We start from the raw sequence: 17,655 nt of genomic DNA on the forward strand, positions 1-17,655 counted from the left end.
TTTATTGGAGATAAAAGTCTCAGGGACTTCCCTGCCCGGGCTGGATTTGAACCATGATCCTCAGGTCTCAGCCTCCTGAGTAGCTAGGATGACAGGCATGAGCCATGGGTGCCTGGCTTGAACGTTTCTTTAATAGACCCCTTCCCCACTTCCTAGCAGTGGACCTGCAGGGACCAGATCCCCATGCTTAGTACTGGGATTGTGGGTGCTTGGGTTCAAAGGTCACTGACAATGACTTTCCCTTCTGCCCCAACAGTTCTGCCCACAGGAAGCAGCACAGAAAACTCCAGTGTCTCCAGTGTGGTCCCCCCACCGGTTCCCCCAGAACCCGAACCGGAACTCGGCATCTCCATTGTCATCCTCCTCGTGTACCGCACCTTGGGGGGTCTGCTCCCTGCCCAGTTCCAGGCTGAGCGCCGAGGTGCCAGGTACCATGGGTAGAGGTACTCCCAGTTTGGTCCCGCCCCCGAACTTCCTGTGAGTTTCTACCTGGCCTAACTGGCTGATAGAGATAGGCAGACACTGATCGTTGGAGTCCTAAGGGTGATGGAAGGGAAATTTTGAGGCAGAACTGATCAGACAGAGTTACTCGGGCCTCAGGCCTCAGTCCGGGGAGTGAGTCTTCAAATCCCAGCAACCCAGCAGAGGCTGGAAGTTTTCTTAGAAAACTTCCTAGATCCTAGATCCAGCTATAACAACTGGTATGGGGTGGGTAGATTGTCAGATCTTATGTGGGTAGGGTTGGAGGTGTGGCTTAGCTGGTAGAGCACCAGCAAATGAGCCAAAGCGTCAGGTACCAAATTCAAGACCTGGTCTTGCACTTTTAAAACAAGAGCTTAAGTAGGTGTGTTTGGTGGTGGTTGGGGCAGGGGCGGGGGTAGTGGTATTGTAGGTGTCCAAACTCAGATGTGTGTTTCCTCAGGCTGCCCCAAAACCCTGTAATGAACTCTCCCGTGGTCAGCGTGGCTGTGTTCCATGGACGCAACTTCTTAAGGGGTGTCCTGGAGTCCCCCATCAGCCTTGAGTTCCGCCTGCTACAGACAGCCAATCGGAGCAAGGCGATCTGCGTGCAGTGGGACCCACCTGGCCCGTGAGGACTCCATTCTGGAACTCTTTTGGTCCCTCTGTTAGGCCCTAGGAAGCCAACTGATTGTCCCCCACTCCCCCGCTCGAGGCCCCTGTCTGTGTCACTAAACCCGTTAAGAATGTTCCTATAGCTGCGAATGTGGCTTAGTGGTAGAGCGCTTGCCTAACATGCATGAAGCTCTGGGTTTGATTCCTCAGTACCACATAAACAGAAAAGGCCAGAAGTGGTGCTCAAGGGGTAGAGCACTAGCCTTGAGCTGAAGAGCTGAGGGACAGTGCCCAGGCCCTGAGTTCAAGCCCCACGACCAAAGGCTCAGCTCCTCTCCCATGAACCTCTTTCAAGACCATCCTTCCTTGTGGTGGGGCACAGGTGGGGAGGAGAAGGCAGGTCTATGTGTCCTGTGGTTTCAGGGAAGAGCAGCATGGCATGTGGACAGCGCGGGACTGTGAGCTGGTGCACAGGAATGGGTCCCATGCCTGGTGTCGCTGCAGCCGGACAGGCACCTTCGGGATTCTCATGGACGCCTCTCCACGTGAGGTGAGACTGTGTGCAACATCTGGAAAAATGGGGCAAGGAAAGTTCTGCTCCCATTCCCAGTGACCATCTCTGTGTGTCCCCAGCGGCTGGAGGGCGACCTGGAATTGCTGGCTATATTCACGCACGTGATCATAGCCGTGTCAGTGGCTGCCCTGGTGCTGACAGCAGCCCTCCTACTGAGCCTGCGCAGCCTCAAGTCCAATGTGTGTGGGATCCATGCCAATGTTGCAGCAGCCTTGGGGGTGGCCGAGCTCCTCTTCCTCTTAGGGATCCACCGGACCCACAACCAGGTTTTCTTTTTTCTATTTTTCTCCTGTCAGTCCTGGGGTTTGAACTCAGGGCTTGGGTACTGTCCCTGAGCTTTTCAGCTCAAGGTGAGTGCTCTATTACTTTGAGCCACAGCTCCACTTCCGGTTTTCTGATGATTCATTATAGATAAGAGTCTCATGATCTTTCCTGCCTGGGCGGCTTTGAACCACGATCCTCAGATCTCAGCCTCCTAAGTAGTCAGGCGTGAACCACTGGCACCTGGCTTAGGTTTTCATGTTGTCCTGTTGTCTCCAATCTGGGGGACTTGAAAAGGACTGGGGGCAAGGCTCAGGGTCCGAGTTCAGGGACGAAGGTTTGGGGTAAAAGATGCTGCGGTTTTGGGGGCAGGGGTGGGAAGCAGATGTTTTGGGGAGGGGTCAGGAGAGGTCCTGACCACCCCCCCACCCCCAACATACACGCTCTGCCTTCAGCTGGTGTGTACTGCGGTGGCCATCCTCCTGCACTACTTCTTCCTCAGCACCTTTGCATGGCTCCTGGTGCAGGGCCTGCACCTCTACCGCATGCAAGTTGAGCCACGCAACGTGGACCGTGGTGCCATGCGCTTCTACCATGCCCTGGGCTGGGGCGTCCCCGCTGTGCTGCTGGGTGAGGCCACGCCCACTCACCGTTATGACCCCGCCCCCAACCTCTGTCCATCACATGATCCGACCCAGTTCCATGCTCATTCTGGATCATATTCGCCAACCTTAACCTCCCGGCAGCTTCCCTCCCCGACCCCCATCTCCATAGGGAGGAACCCACTCGCTCTTACCCTTTCCTACTGCTCACTCGTGGGCAGTCTGAACTCTAGGTCTATCCTTTGTTTTTCCCAAGGTCTCGCTGTTGGCCTGGACCCCGAGGGCTATGGGAACCCTGACTTTTGCTGGATCTCTATCCACGAACCTCTCATCTGGAGTTTTGCCGGCCCTGTCATCCTTGTCATAGTGGTAAGTGCCCGGCACTAGGCACAACTTGTGTGCCACCTGTGGGCTTCCCTCCCAAGGGGAAGGGAGGGTGTGAGGGAGAGTGCTGAGGGCACCAGGTTGGCTGTCCATACATTTCTTGAGCTCCTTCCTTCTCCGGTGTCTGGTCCTAGATTCAAGTTCTAGGGAGATGGGAGCAGGCACTATGCCAGGCTTAGCACTTCTGCCTCCTTCTTTCTACATCTCTGACTCTGTCTATCTCTCTCTCTGTCTGTCTCTGTCTCTCTCTCCCTCTCTTTTTCTTTTGGTCATTATTTCTTTTTTGTTGTGTTGGAGCTGCTGCTCCTGGGGCTTGAACTCAGGGCCTGGCTACTGTTCCTGAGCTTTTTCATTCAAGGCTAATATTCTACCATTTTGAGCCATAGCTCCACTTCCACTTTCTGGTGGTTCATTGGAGATAAGAGTCTGACAGACTTTCTTACCCAGGCTGGCTTTGAACCTTCATCCTTAGATCTCAGCCTCCTGAGTAGCTAGGATTATAGACATGAGCCATCAGCACCTGGCTTTGGTCATTCTTTCTTTCTTTCTCTCTTTCTTTCTTTCTTTCTTTCTGGCTTTCTTTCTTTCTTTTTGTTGGTTGTGGGGCCTGAACTCTGGGTGCTGTCCCTCAGCTCTTCAGCTCAAGGCTAGCACTCTACCACTTGAGCCACAGCACCAGTTCCGGTTTTCTGAGTGGCTTATTGAAGATAAGAGTGTCACAGGCTTTCCTGCCTGGGCTGGCTTTGAACCATGATCCTGGGATCTCAGCTTCCTGAGTAGCTAGGATTACAGGTGTGAGCTATCGACACTGGCCCGTGTGTGTGTGTGTGTGTGTGTGTGTGTGTGTGTGCTATCGACACTGGCCCATGTGTGTGTGTGTGTGTGTGTGTGTGTGTGTGTGTGTGCGCTATCGACACTGGCCCGTGTGTGTGTGTGTGTGTGTGTGTGTGTGTGTGTGTACTATGGCTTGAACTAAGCCTTTTTTGCTCAAGGCTAGTGCTTTAACAATTGAGCCACACCTCCACTTTCAATTTTTTGGTGGTTAGGTGAACAAGAATCTCATAGACAGCTTGGCACTGGTGGCTCAAGCCTGTCATCCTAGCTAATCAGGAGATCTGAGGATTGCAGTTCAAAGCCAGCCTGGACAGGAAAGTCCATAAGACTTTTTTTTTTGCCAGTCCTGGGGTTTGAACACTGGGGCCTGAGCACTGTCCCTGGGTTTCTTTTTGCTCAAAGCTAGTGCTCTACTACTTGAGCCACTGCGCCACTTTCAGCTTCTTCTGTGGATGTGGTACTGAGGAATCGAACCCAGGGCTTCATGCATGCTAGGCAAGCATTTTACTATTAAACCACATTCCCAGCCCCCATAAGACTTTTTTTTTGGGGGGTCTGGTCGTGGGGCCTGAACTCTGAGCCTGGGTGCTGTCCCTCATATCTTCAGCTCAAGGCTAGTGCTCTACCACTTGAGCCACAGTGCCACTTCCGGCTGTTTTCTTTTTGCTTATGTGGTGCTGAGGAATCGAACCCAGGGCCTCAGGCATGCAAGGCAAGCGCTCTACCACTGAGCCAACTTCCCAGCCCCCGCATAAGACTTTTATCTCCAAATAATCACCAGAAAACTGGAAGTGGAGCTGTGACTCAAAGTGGTAGAGTACTAGGTTGGAGTAGAAAAGCTCAGACAGTGCCCAGGCCCTGAGTTCATGCCCCACAACTGACAAGGAAAAAATAAATAAAAAACCAAAAACCAAAAAGTAGAATCTCATAGACTTTTTTTCCCCTGGCTGGTTTGAACTGTGATTCTCTGATCTCAGCCTCCAGAGTAGCTAGGATTACAGGCATAAGCTACTTGGTGCCAGCTCCTGTGATTTGAAGCTCCTTTATCTCTTTTTGTTTCTGATCTCTCTCTCCCCCCCACCTTCCCCCCCACCACCTCAAGGAGTATGGTTGTATGTATGTTTCTCACTTTTTCTGCCTTTCGGTATCACTTGGTCTGTGTCTCCTTGTCTCTCACTATTCCTCTCTCTCCTTTTCCATCCTGCCTGGCTGGACACGCCGATCATGGGTCCAGATGAATGGGACCATGTTTCTCCTTGCTGCCCGCACAGCCTGTTCCACAGGGCAGAGGGAGGCGAAGAAGACCTCTGTGTTGTGAGTTGGCTGGGATCATTGTCAGGATGACACACCTGCATGGGTGGGGTCAGGCCCAGACCCCCACTCCCCATCCCAGAAGATCCCTGGTGTCGTTTGAGCTCCAAATTCTGCATGAAGGGAAAAAGTCACACCTGCCTGGCCTGTGGTCCCTCTCTGTGCCTTTGTCGTATGTTGCTCCACATTCCCGTTCTTCTGTCTTCATGGTTCTCCTAACCTGTCTTTATTTATTTATTTATTTTGGTCAGTCGTGGGGCTTGAACTCAAGGCCTGGGCGCTGTCCTCAAACTCTTTCATTGAAGGCTAGCACTCTAGCGCTTGAGCCACAGTACCACTTCCGGTTTTCTGGTGGTTCATTGGAGATAAGAGTCTCACGGACTTTCTTGCCCTGGTTGGCTTTGAACCATAATCCTCAGATCTCAGCTTCCTGAGTAGCTAGGATGACAGGCATGAGCCACTAGCACCCAGCTTGCCCTGTCTTTTCTTTCTTTCTTTTCCTTTCCTGGGGCTTGAACTCAGGGCCTGGGTGCTGTCCCTGAACTGCTTTTGCTCAAGGCTAGCACACTACCACTTGAGCCACAGTGCCACTTCTGGCTTTTTCTGTGGACATGTTACTGAGGAATCGAACCCAGGGCTTCATGCATGCTAAGGCAAGCATTTTACCACTAAGCCACCTTCCCAGCCCTTGCCCTGTCTTTTCTATGATTTCAAATCGCTCCATATTCCTGTGTCTTCCCCATGTTTTTCCATGGCTCCCATAGTGCTCTTCCCGTTCTTTGCGTGACTGCTCCTCTTCCCTAGTCTCCTCAGTGCTCCATGTTTCTGTGTGAGTTCTTTCTCTTCCACATCTCCATGTGACCCCGCCTTGTTGTGTCCTGGTGTGGCCTTCCTCCAGCCCTGCTTGACCTCTGCATGTCTTCCCGCCACAGCAGGACACTGCGCAGTTCCTTTCTGCTCCTTCTGCTGGTCAGTACCTCCTGGCTCTTTGGCCTCCTGTCAGTTAACCACAGCATCCTGGCCTTCCACTACCTCCATGCTGGACTCTGTGGCCTCCAGGTACCTTCGGCACCCTAGATAGGGCATTGTCCTAAGGCCTGGAGTTCCTATTGACTGGATGATGGGTGCTGGTTGGGTGTTCTTTTCAGAACCAGACAGGACAGCTGGAGTTCTCAGCTAGATCCACTGAGGTCAGGCTGGGTATTGACCTTGGATTGACCTTAACCCTACAGCTCTCCTTTTATTTTGTTGGGCATGGGGCTTGAACTCTGGGCCTGGGCACTGTCCCTGTGCTCTTCAGTTCAAGACGAGCGCTCTACCACTTGAGCCACAGCACCACTTCTGGTTTTCTAGTGGTTTATTGGAGATAGGAGTCTCACTGACTTTCCTGCCCAAGCTGACTTTGAACTGTGATCCTCAGATCTCAGCCTCCTGAGTAGCTAGGATGACAGGCGTGAGCCACCAGCACCTGGCTGCAGCTCCCCTGATCTCCAGTTGACCCCCAGATTGTCAATGACCCCATGCACTCCTGCCTTTGACCCCTTCCCCCCCCCCCCCCCGCCCTCACTGCCTCACTGCCTTTCTCCAATTCCCTTTCTGAGCCCCCTTTCCCCCAACTTGGACTCATCACTGACTCCCTACAGTGACTTGATACCCTACTGTTGACCTTTAGAAATGTCTACTGGCCCCACTAGACCTCCTTTGACCTTCTGTGATCTCTCAATGACCCTTCGCTCGCTGACCCACAGGGCCTGGCAGTGTTACTGCTCTTCTGTATCCTGAATGCAGATGCCCGGGCTGCCTGGACACCAGCCTGTCTAGGCAAGAAGGCAGTACCAGAAGAGCCAAGGCCAGCACCAGGGCCGGTGAGGGGCTGCCAGGGCCCAGAGAGGTTGGGATCCAGAGTCCAGGGAGGTCTCCCCATTTCCCCCCACCCCTTTTTTGCCACTCCTGGGGCTTGAACTCAGGACCTAGGCACTGTCTCTGAGCTTCTTTTTGCTCAAGGCTAGCACTCTTGCCACTTGAGCCACTGTTCCATTTCTGGCTTTTTCTCTGTCTATGGTACTGAGGACTTGAACCCAGGGCCTCATGCATGCTAGCCAAGCAATCTACCCCTAAGCCATATATACCCCAGCTTTCAGTTTTGAGGTTTCCTCAAGCCTGGCCTCACATCCCTGTCCCACCCATCTTCCCCTCCTCCCCAGGGGCCTGGGGCCTATAACAACACGGCTCTCTTCGAGGAGAGTGGCCTCATCCGTATCACTCTGGGTGCCTCTACTGTCTCGTCAGTGAGCAGTGCCCGTTCTGGCCGGGCCCAGGACCAGGACAGCCAACGGGGCCGCAGCTACCTCAGGTAAATGATCACCACCCAGAGCTTAGTCCAGTTCCATTTCCCCAAAGCTTCTTAGCATGATCCCCTCTTCTGCACTTCCAGGGACAATGTCCTGGTTCGACATGGCTCGGCTGTTGACCACACTGAACACACCATCCAGGCTCATGCTGGCCCCACTGACCTGGACGTGGCAATGTTTCATCGAGATGCTGGTGGAGTTAGAGCCCTGGGTCAAGGGAGGAGGGAGGCAGTGGGTCTCTCCCTGATCCCATTTCTTTGGCTAAAATTGGGGAGCTGTGGCTGAGTGGGATGAGTACTCCCCTCGCCCCCTGATCATTACCTCAAGGAAATCACCTAAAACCCAGCCCTGGCTCTCCCAACCCACTGTGAACTCATCCCTAAGAAGTCCCAGCTCTGTTGCTGCCAATTCTATTCCAAGTTCTTCCTAGTCTCTTATCCTAGGGCTTTAATTCAGGGCCTGGGTGCTTGTCTCTGAGCTTTTATGCTCAAAGCTAGAGCCCTCCCACTTGAGCCACAGCTCCACTTCTGTCTCTTTTGGGATGGTTCATTGGAGATAAGAGTCTCATGGGTCTTCCTGCCCAGGGCTGGCTTTGAACCACAATCCTTAGATCTCAGCCTCCTGAGTAGCTAGGATGACAGGCGGGAGCCACCAGTGCCTGGCTTCTTGCCCTGTTCTATCCCCTGGGACTCTCACCTCCCCAGGCAACTGCTGTACTTTCCTCCTGCCTTTTCCAACTCCAGGAGCAGACTCTGACTCTGACAGTGACCTGTCCTTAGAAGAGGAAAGGAGTCTGTCCATCCCATCTTCAGAAAGTGAGGACAATGGCCGGACACGAGGGCGCTTCCAACGTCCACTCCGCCGGGCAGCCCAGAGCGAGAGACTCCTTAGCCACCCCAAAGGTGACAAGAATCCTCTGACCCCATGGATGACAAAGGGGCACCTCATATTTCACTTGGATGTGAATCAGGGACCCTGTCTGTCCTCAGGATGTCTGGGTCTGAGGCCCATTGGGATCCTCTCAGGTCATCCCCATGTACAAGCTTTCGTGTGTGTGTGTGTGTGTGTGTGTGTGTGTGTGCATGCGTGCGCACGCTGCTGGGGCTTGAACTCAGGACCTAGGCACCATCCCCTAAGTTTTTTGCTGAAGGCTAGAGTTTTGAGCCACAGTGCCACTTCTGGTTTTCTGATGGTTCCTTGGAGATAGGAGTCTCATCATCTTTCCTGCCTAGGCTAGCTTTGAACCGTGATCCTCAGATCTCAGCCTCCTGAGTAACGAGGATGACAGGTGTGAGCCAGTAGCACCTGGCTCCTGTCTAGGTTTCTAATGGTGCTCAGGGGGCCTGGGAACTGCAGGATGAGGTCCTGTAGATTGGAGTTCAGTCTGGTTTTTCTGATTCCTCAGCCAAACAGCACTTTCTCCTGTTCTCCTTCCTGCTCAGGGCAAATGGCCAGGGTTTAAAGGGTTACAAAAGTCCAGGGGTCAGCTGGGAATGTGGCTTAGTGGTAGAGTGCTTGCCTAGCATGCATTAAGCCCTGGGTTCCATTCCTCAGTACAGAAAAAAGCCAGAAATGGTGCTGTGGTTCAAGTGGTAGAGCATTAGCCTTGAGCAAAAGAAATTCAGGGACAGTGCCCAGGCCCTGAGTTCAAGCCCCAGGACTGGCAAAGAGAAAGAGTCGAGGGGTCACTGTGTGTGACAACCACCATGATCAAAACCAAATCATCCTGTTCCCTGCTCTGGCTTCACAGATGTGGATGGGAATGATCTCCTCTCCTGCTGGCCAGCCCTGGGAGAGTGTGAAGCAAGCCCCTGTGCCCTGCAGACCTGGGGCTCTGAAAGGCGTCTGGGCCTAGACACCAGTAAAGATGCAGCCAACAACAACCAGCCGGAGCTGGCCCTGACCAGTGGGGATGAAACCACCCTGGGCAGAGCCCAACGCCAGAGAAAAGGTATGATCTCTGACCTTTAGCCTTTGGATGCAATTGGGTTTGAGGAAAGGGCAGGGGGGGGGGCAGATTTCAGCTTTCTGATCCCAAATCCCAAGAGCTCAGCTTCCTCTGATTTAGAAATCCCTCCACCCCTCTCCCCCACCCCCGTGAGACTCGTATCTCCAATGAACCATCAGGAAACTGGAAGTGGTCGGAAAAGCCGGAAATGGTGCTGTGGCTCAACGTGGTAGAGCTCTAACCTTGAGCAAAAGACCTCACTCAGGAACAGCACCCAGGCCCTGAGTTCAAGCCCCACTACTAACAGGAAAAGATGGGCTGGGAAGGTGGCTCAGTGGTAGAGTGCTTGCCTTGCATGCATGAGGCCCTAGATTCGATTCCTCAGCACCACAGAAGCAGAAAAAGCCGGAAGTGGTGCCATGGTTCAAATGGTAGAGTGCTCGCCTTGAGCTGAAGAGCTGAGGGACAGCGCCCAGGCCCAGAGTTCAGGCCCCATGACCGACAAAAATAAAAAAAAGAAGAAGAAGAAAAAAAAAAAGAAACACTTTCTGTCCATGGACACTGGGGAGTGGGAGTCAGAGGTGTTGAGTTTGTACTTGGTGTGTCACGGGTGTCTGAGGGGTGTCTGGGGGACAGAGAGTGACAGACAACAATTAGAAGTAGCTGGATTCATGAGTGTCCTCTCAGAGTTGCCTTTGCCCTTCCCTAAGTTTTGTTTTGTTTTATGTTTGGGGTGGCATGCGCGGTTGTGCACCAGTCCTGTGCCTTGAACTTGGGGCCTGAGTGCTGTCTCTGAGCTCTTTTTTTTTTTTTTTTCCACTAGTCCTGGGGCTTGGACTCAGGGTCTAGGTACTGTCCCTGACCTTCTTTTGCTCAAGGCTAGCATTCTACCATGCCATAGCGCCACTTCCAGCTTTTTCTATTTATGTGGAATCGAACCCAGGGCTTCATGCATGCTAGGCAAGCACTCTACCACTAAGCCACATTCCCAGCCCTATCACGGAGCTTTTTTGTTCAAGGTTAGCCCCATGTCCATTTCCAGCATTTTGGGGGATGATTAATAAGAGAAGAATGTCACAGGTTTTCCTGCCCAGGGCTGGCTTTGAACCTGGATCCTCAGATCTCTGCCTCCTGAGTAGCTAGGATGACAGGTGTGAGCTACCCGTGCCCAGCTCAACTCCATTATAGGGACTCAAATGGCTTGTCACAAGCCCCGATCTAGGGGATCTTTTCCCCTCTTCACCTGCACCCCCACCCCGACACCCCCACCATTCCCTGGCTGCTGTTCTGTTTGTCCCTAGGCATCCTGAAGAACCGGTTGCAATACCCACTGATGCCACAGACTCGAGGCGCTCCAGAGTTGTCCTGGTGCCGGGCAGCCACATTAGGCCACCGTGCTGTGCCAGCTGCCTCTTACGGCCGCATCTATGCTGGTGGGGGCACTGGCAGTCTTTCCCAGCCAGCCAGTCGCTATTCTTCTCGAGAACAACTGGATCTGCTCCTTCGGCGGCAGCTGAGCCGAGAACGACTAGAAGAGGCCCCTCTCCCTCGACTACACCCCCTGAGCAGGCCTGGTTCCCAAGAACGCCTAGATGCTGTTATACCATGCCGCCTCGAACCCCGAGATCGGGGCAGTACCCTACCACGGAGGCAGCCACCCCGGGACTATCCTGGTACCATGGCTGGTCGCTTTGGATCACGGGATGCATTGGATTTAGGGGCACCCCGAGAATGGTTGAGCACCTTGCCCCCACCCCGCCGTCCCCGGGACCTTGAGCCTCAGCACCCACCTCTGCCCCTCTCTCCTCAGCGGCAACTCTCGAGGGATCCCCACTTGCCATCCAGGCCCCTGGACACTCCATGTAGGAGTTCAAACTCTCGAGAACCCCTGGATCAGGGGCCCGGTCAGCATTCCTCACGGGAGGCCCTGGGCCCCCCGCCACAGCCACTCAGAGCTAGGGAGGAGCTGGCCAGTGGCCCCAGCCATGGTCCTTCCACAGAGCAGCTGGACATCCTTTCTTCCATCCTTGCCTCTTTCAACTCCTCAGCCCTCTCGTCTGTGCAGTCATCCAGCACGCCCTCTGGCCCGCACACCACCGCCACCCCTTCCGCCACAGCCTCAGCCCTGGGACCCTCCACGCCTCGCTCTGCCACGTCACACAGTATTTCAGAGCTGTCACCCGACTCAGAGTAAGCGAGGCCCAACACCCTCCTCCACTCAGGGCAACTTCCTGCGTACCTGGCTTCCATCACAGAATGGGGGTGGGACTGGCAGGCAAGTAGAGATGACTTCCGGCTGGCCCCGCATGGTCTCTGGCAGGCAGTGGGAAAGTAACCAGCAGGGACTTGCCAAGTTTGTGATTATTGCGGCCAGCCTCCCTTCCCCCAACCTCCCAGATAAGAGCCTCCCAAAAGGCTGGAGCAAGAAGAAAAGGCAAGTTGGGAGTCAAGGCCTCTAAGTGGGAGGTAACCCAGTATTTGCAAGGGGCAAGGAAGAAAAGGGGAGTCTTTGTTCAAGGAGGCTCTGATTAAGAGGTCATGTGGGGCCCAGGATATGCCAGACTGAAAAGTCTGCTTTTGTTTGGTTTGTTTTTGTACTACTGCTGGGGCTTGAACTCAGAGCTTGGGCGCTGTCGCTCCGTTTTTTGTTTTTTGGTGTTTCTTTGCTAGGTCTGGAGCTTGAACTCTGGACCTGGGTGCTGTCCCTGAACTTCTTTTGCTCAAATCTAGCACTCTACCACTTGAGCCACAACACCACCTCCAGCTTTTTCTGAGTAGTGTTTTTGGGAGATAAGAGTCTCACAGACTTTCCTACCTAGCCTGGCTTTGAACCACAATCCTTAGATCTCAGCCTCCCAAGAAGCTAGGATGACAGGCGTGAGCCACCCGGGCTAAAGCTCTACCCATGAGCCACTGTTCCACTTTTGACTTTTTAGTGGTTGATTGGAGATAAAAGTCTCATGAAGGGGCTGGGAATGTGGCTTAGTAGTAGAATGCTTGCCTAGCATGCATGAAGTCCTGGGTTTGATTCCTTAGTACCACATACATAGAAAAAGCCAGAAGTGGTATTGTGGCTCAAGTGATAGAGTGCTAGCCTTGGGCACAAAGAGGCTCAGGGAGAGCATCCAGGCCCTAAGTTCAAGCCGAGAACTAGCAAAAAAAAAAAAAAAAAAAGACTCATGGACAACTGGGTGCTAGTGGCTCACGCCTGTCATCCTAGCTATTTAGGAGGCTGAGATCTAAGGACCACAGTTCAAAGTCAGCCTAGGCAGGAAAGACTGTGAGACTTATCTCCAATGAACCACTACAAAACTGGAAGTGGTGCTGTGGCTTGAAGTGGTAGAGTGCTAGGCTTGAGCAAAAAATGCTCAGGGATAATCCTCAGGCCCCACAACTGACCAAAAATAATGGGTCTTATGGACTTTCCTGCCTGAGCTGGCTTCAGACTGTGATCCTCAGATCTCAGCCTCCTGAGTAGCTAGGATGACAGGCCTGTGCTTCCCCCCCCACCCCCCCCCTTGCCAGCACCCTGCCATTCAAAGGGCTTTTGTTAAGGGATTATGTGGGGCATCAGGATATGCCACATTGAAGACACTACATGAAGGACAAATAATTCATTCACTGCTGTATTCAGTCAATATTAAGTTCCTCCCCACTGGGGGCACTATAGGGTGGGGCTTAGAAGGTTAAATTGCAGCCTGAATGGCAGTTGAGTCCAGTAGGAATGGTAGATGTGGAAAGGGATGAGGGGTTTCCAAATATTGTAAACTAATAGGAGTTTTAAAGATAAGACTTCCGGCTAGGTGCTAGTGGCTCATGCCTGTCATCCTAACTAGTCAAGAGGCTGAGATCTGAGGATCACAGTTCAAAGTCAGCCCGGGCAGGAAAGTTCCTGAGACTCTCATCTCTGATAAACTACTCAGAAAAAGCCAAAAGTGGCCCTGGGGTTCAAGCGGTACAGCACTAGCCTTGAGCAGAGAGGCTTGGGGACAGAACCCAGGTCCTGAGTTCAAGCCCTAAGATCAGCACACACACACACACACATAACACACACACACACACACACCATACACACAAACTACATAAAAGGAAGCTAGGCACCTGTAGCTCAGGCCTGTAACCCTAGCTACTCAGGAGGTTGAGATCTGAGGATCGTGGTTCAAAGCCAGCCTGGGCAGGAAAATCCGTGAGAGTCTTATCTCCAATGAGCCACCAGAAAACCGGAAGTGGCGCTGTGGCTCAACAGCTGAAGACCTCAGGAATAGTAATGCCCAAGTCCAGAGTTCAAGCCCCACGACCTACAACAACAGAAAAGACAAGAGGAAGAGGGAAAGCCATTGGGACTGGGGTCTGGAGCTCTGAAGGGTAGGGAAGAGAGAGAGCTGATTTACCACCTGGATCCCCTTGTTTTCTAGACTTGGGGTTTGGCCATGTGGCAGGAGGATGGGGGGACTGAGCAGGGGCTCAGAACTCTCAAAACTCTGAGTTTAAGTTTCTGTCAGAGTTCTCTGAGCCTTAGTTTCCTCATCTTTATAAGGGGTCTATAGAGACAAACTCCTTGAGATGTGATGACTGGTGACATTACCTATGTCACATGTGGTTAGTAGGTGCTCTTAAGCCAGGCGCTGGTGGCTCACGCCCATAATCCTAGCTACTTAGGAGGCTGAGATCTGAGGATCACAGTTCAAAACCAGCCCGGGGAGGAAAGTCTGTGAGACTCTTATCTCCAATAAACCACCAGAAAACCAGAAATGACACTGTGGCTCAAGTGGTAGAGTGCTAGCCTTGAGCTGAAGAGCTGAGGGACAGCGCCCAGGCCCAGAGTTCAAGCCCCACAACTTGACAAAAAAAAAAAAAAAAAGGTAGGTGCTCTTAAGAGAAAAGACCTAAGCCAGGCACTGGTAGCTCACACCTGTAATCCTAGCTACTTAGGAGGTTGAGATCATGGTTCAAAGCCAGTTTGGGCAGGAAGTCTGTGAGACTCCTATCTCCAATGAACAAAAAAAAAAAAAAAAAAAGATCAGAAATGGAGCTGTAGCTCAAGTGGTAGAGCACTAGACTTCAGCAAAACAGCCTAGGCCCTGAGTTCAAGCCCCAGTATTAGCACGAGAGAGACAGAGACAGAGGTGAGATGGACAGAGAGAGAGAGGTAGGCAACCATGGAGCCTTGCTGATGAGTTTGGGAGAGTTGGAAGTGGTAAAGCCCAGAACTACCTGACATTAGGTCCTCTCAGCACTGACTTTTCCTTTCTACCTCCAACTCTACAGAGTTCCCAGAAGCGAGGGTCATTCCTGAGGACCAGCCGAGGGCAATGGAGGACTTGGGCCAACAAGAAAGAGACTCCAGGAATCCGGGACATGGATCCCAAGGCAGACTCCAAGGAGCCCTCTCTCAGCTCTCATTGCAGGGCAGAGATTCCTTGCACATCTGCGAGCATGCGCGTGACAGGTGCCCAGGAGGCAGGGACTAAAGGGGAGGACTTTTATATGTTTTGTACCTTTGTAACCAGAGAGAGAGATGCTTATGTTATTTTTCAGCTTTTCTGTCTCCCAAGGGGGTGGGAAGGTGAGAGAGGATGGGGGAAGGGAGGTGGTGGTGTCTGAGGCTGAGCTGGGAGGGGGGAAGGGGACAGAGGGAGAGGGAGAAAGATGTGGTTTGGTCCCATTTGACTCCTTAGACCATATGCTCTTTTTTTTCCTCATCTGTCACAGGCAACAGATACAGGCCAAGTCCCCTCCCTCTACCCTACCCTAAGGTTGATCTAAAGATTGTCAGGACCTAAAGTACAGAATTTATCTTTGGTTTTCTTTTCTTTTTCTTTCCTCTTTTTTTTTTTTCTTTTACCCTCAGTGCCCTACAGGCCAAACTTCTTGAACTGCGGTGGGGGTGGGGTGGGTCTTGCAAACAGGTCCTCTGATTTCCTCTTGGGGGCTCATTCGGGCCCATCTTCCCTGTAGATGTGTGTGTTTAGTATATGGGGTCCCTGCCACTTACTGCCTTATGACCTAGGACAGATGCTGCAGGTGCTTGGTGTAGCAGCAGCTGTCATGTTTACAAAGCAAGGCTTCCCTTTCTCCCTCAGGGAGGGGGCTCAGGCCTCTCCCCACACAGCCCTGCAGACAGTGGGTAGAGGCCTAGGCATCTGCTGCTGGCCCCTGCTCCTACCTGAGCAAAAGTTGTGGTGCCATTTGATTCTCTGAGGGGTGGGTGAACTAAGGGAACAGGAACAAGGGAATTCAAGACCTAGAATGTAGATGCTGGGGGGCCTGGGCCTCTCATGTTTACAGGATCCCCGCCCCCAGCCTCCCAGTCCCTCTGGTCCCAGGGCTGCAGAATCAAACTCCTTCCATCCCTCTGTTATTTATTCCCTTATAAAGGGGGAAAAAAAGGATTGTTAGGACCTGTTCACAAAACTCACTTTTGTTACTGCTCTTTGTCTGATGTCCAGATCTGTGGACTTAAAAAAACAAAAAATGGTTACTTTGTTTACAGGTGGGGATTTATTTTTTTATTTATTTTTTTAACTTTGTTTACAACTTACAGCTTTTGAGCTTTTATACTTTGTTTACAATTGAGAATTTTGTTGTTGGTTTTTAAATTTCCTTTGTCTACACGTGAAAGGTAGGGAAAGTGGGAGAGGGGCTTGGACCTAGCCTTTTTTTTTTTTTTTTGCCAGTCCTGGGGTTTGGACTCAGGGCCTGGATACTGTCCTGGAGCTTCTTTTGCTCAAGGCTAGCAATCTACCACTTGAGCCACAGTGTTACTTCCGGCTTTTTCTGTGTATGTAGTACTGAGGGATCGAACCCAGGGCTTCATGCATGTTAGGCAAGCGCTCTACCACTAAGCCACATTCCCAGCCCAGGACCTAGCTATCTTGAGGGGAGTTTTTACCATCAGCCCCTCCCCAAGCTCCCAGGCCAAAGGTCAGTCTTGAGTCACCCCCTTTAAACAGCACACCTAGGAGGTCTAAAAGTATCCTCTGACCTCCAGGAACTGTGGTTTATGCAGGATTTGGGGTGTTCTGTGCCAAGACCTCCACACCCCTACCCCATGCATACTTTTTGGAGTAATTTCGGAGGAGATTTAAAAAAAATCCTGTTTCACTGACTGGTGCTAAAGCTCACCAGCCAGCACCCCAGCTAGCTCTCCTTTACCCAGAAGAATTCCAGCCTTTGAAGGCTGTGGCCTGCTGTGGGTGGGGGGGTTTCCTTGCTATGCCCTAGGTTCTGTAGATCCCCCTTTCTGGAGAGGTTCCTCTCCCCCCCCCCATTCCTCCAGCCCAGCAGCCCTCTTTTCCTCTCTGTGTAAAATTGTTCCGTGAAGCCACACGCTCTGTTTTGGGAATAAACTTCTATAGAAAACAGATGGTTGCCTCTTTCTGTTGGGGTTGGATGGTGGCTGTGAAGGGACTGATTGGTCAGACTGACCTTTGAGAGGAATCTGAGCCTTCCTGGCTCAAGAAAATCCAGTTATTTTTAGACTGAGCTTCAAGGGAGAGTGGGACTAGGTTCCTACCTCTTTATACTGTGAAATCTGGCGCCCTTCTTCTTGTGATAGGGGCTCAAAGTTGGATTTACAGATGTTGGAGTTAGGGCACCAAGGGAAACCCCCCCCTTCCTGATCATGGCAGTAATATTGCAGGATCTCGTATTCAGGGCCAGGCATTTGTGGCTCTATCCAATTTTCAGTCCAGCTCTCAGAGCTGACCTTACAGTTCCTGCTTTGCCCAAAGGGCAGCACCAGCCCCCCACTAGGCCTTTCTGGCTTGAAGCTAGCCAGAAGATGGACTTCCTCTTAGGATCAGCAACATTCAGACTGTGATTTTTGAGGAGGTGAAGATCCTCATGTTAAGTAGCTAAAGTTGAAAAAAACAGACAAAACAACACAACTTGGGAATGAAACATCATCAGCTTGAAGGCAGGGGAGGCTCCACAGACCTGGATTCCACCCCCATCCCCTCCCCCCCACCCCACAGGGTTAAGGCCGGATTATTCAGGGATTTTCTCCTCACCCTCTGGCAAACCCAAGACCTAGGACCAGCTCCATCACACGCTCATAGGGGCTTGGAGGCCTTCGGTTCCAGTTCTTGTATCGTTCCCAAGAGAGGAGCATTTTGACAGGCGTCCATCAGCCAGGCCGCCGGGGAGGAAAGGGTTAAAACTCCCCCCCCCCAGGTTCGTCCCTCGGCCACGCCCCCGTGCTCTGATTGGTCCAAAATGACGCATCCTCACTCGCGCCGAGTAGCGGCTTTCTGCCTCGCCCGCGCGTAGCCAGCCGACCGCATCCGGGCTGTGGCGCCGCCTTCCGGCCGGGTG

General features: G+C 52.4%; 1 protein-coding gene across 1 annotated transcript in view; it reads left to right on the top strand.

Annotated features, from left to right (window-relative positions):
- The window catches only part of Slc26a6 (solute carrier family 26 (anion exchanger), member 6), a 42,200-nt gene that overhangs the window by 7,545 nt on the left and 17,000 nt on the right, over positions 1 to 17,655 (top strand). Inside the window, exons 11-15 of the mRNA XM_013028178.1 lie at positions 257 to 428; positions 923 to 1,090; positions 1,498 to 1,624; positions 1,708 to 1,880; positions 2,833 to 2,836. Of these exons, the coding sequence (XP_012883632.1) occupies positions 257 to 428; positions 923 to 1,090; positions 1,498 to 1,624; positions 1,708 to 1,880; positions 2,833 to 2,836 (644 nt within the window). The remainder of the gene's footprint in view (positions 1 to 256; positions 429 to 922; positions 1,091 to 1,497; positions 1,625 to 1,707; positions 1,881 to 2,832; positions 2,837 to 17,655) is intronic.

Source organism: Dipodomys ordii, unplaced genomic scaffold (genome assembly GCF_000151885.1).
Source record: "Dipodomys ordii isolate 6190 unplaced genomic scaffold, Dord_2.0 Scaffold107, whole genome shotgun sequence".
In the NCBI taxonomy this organism is placed as follows: domain Eukaryota; kingdom Metazoa; phylum Chordata; class Mammalia; order Rodentia; family Heteromyidae; genus Dipodomys; species Dipodomys ordii.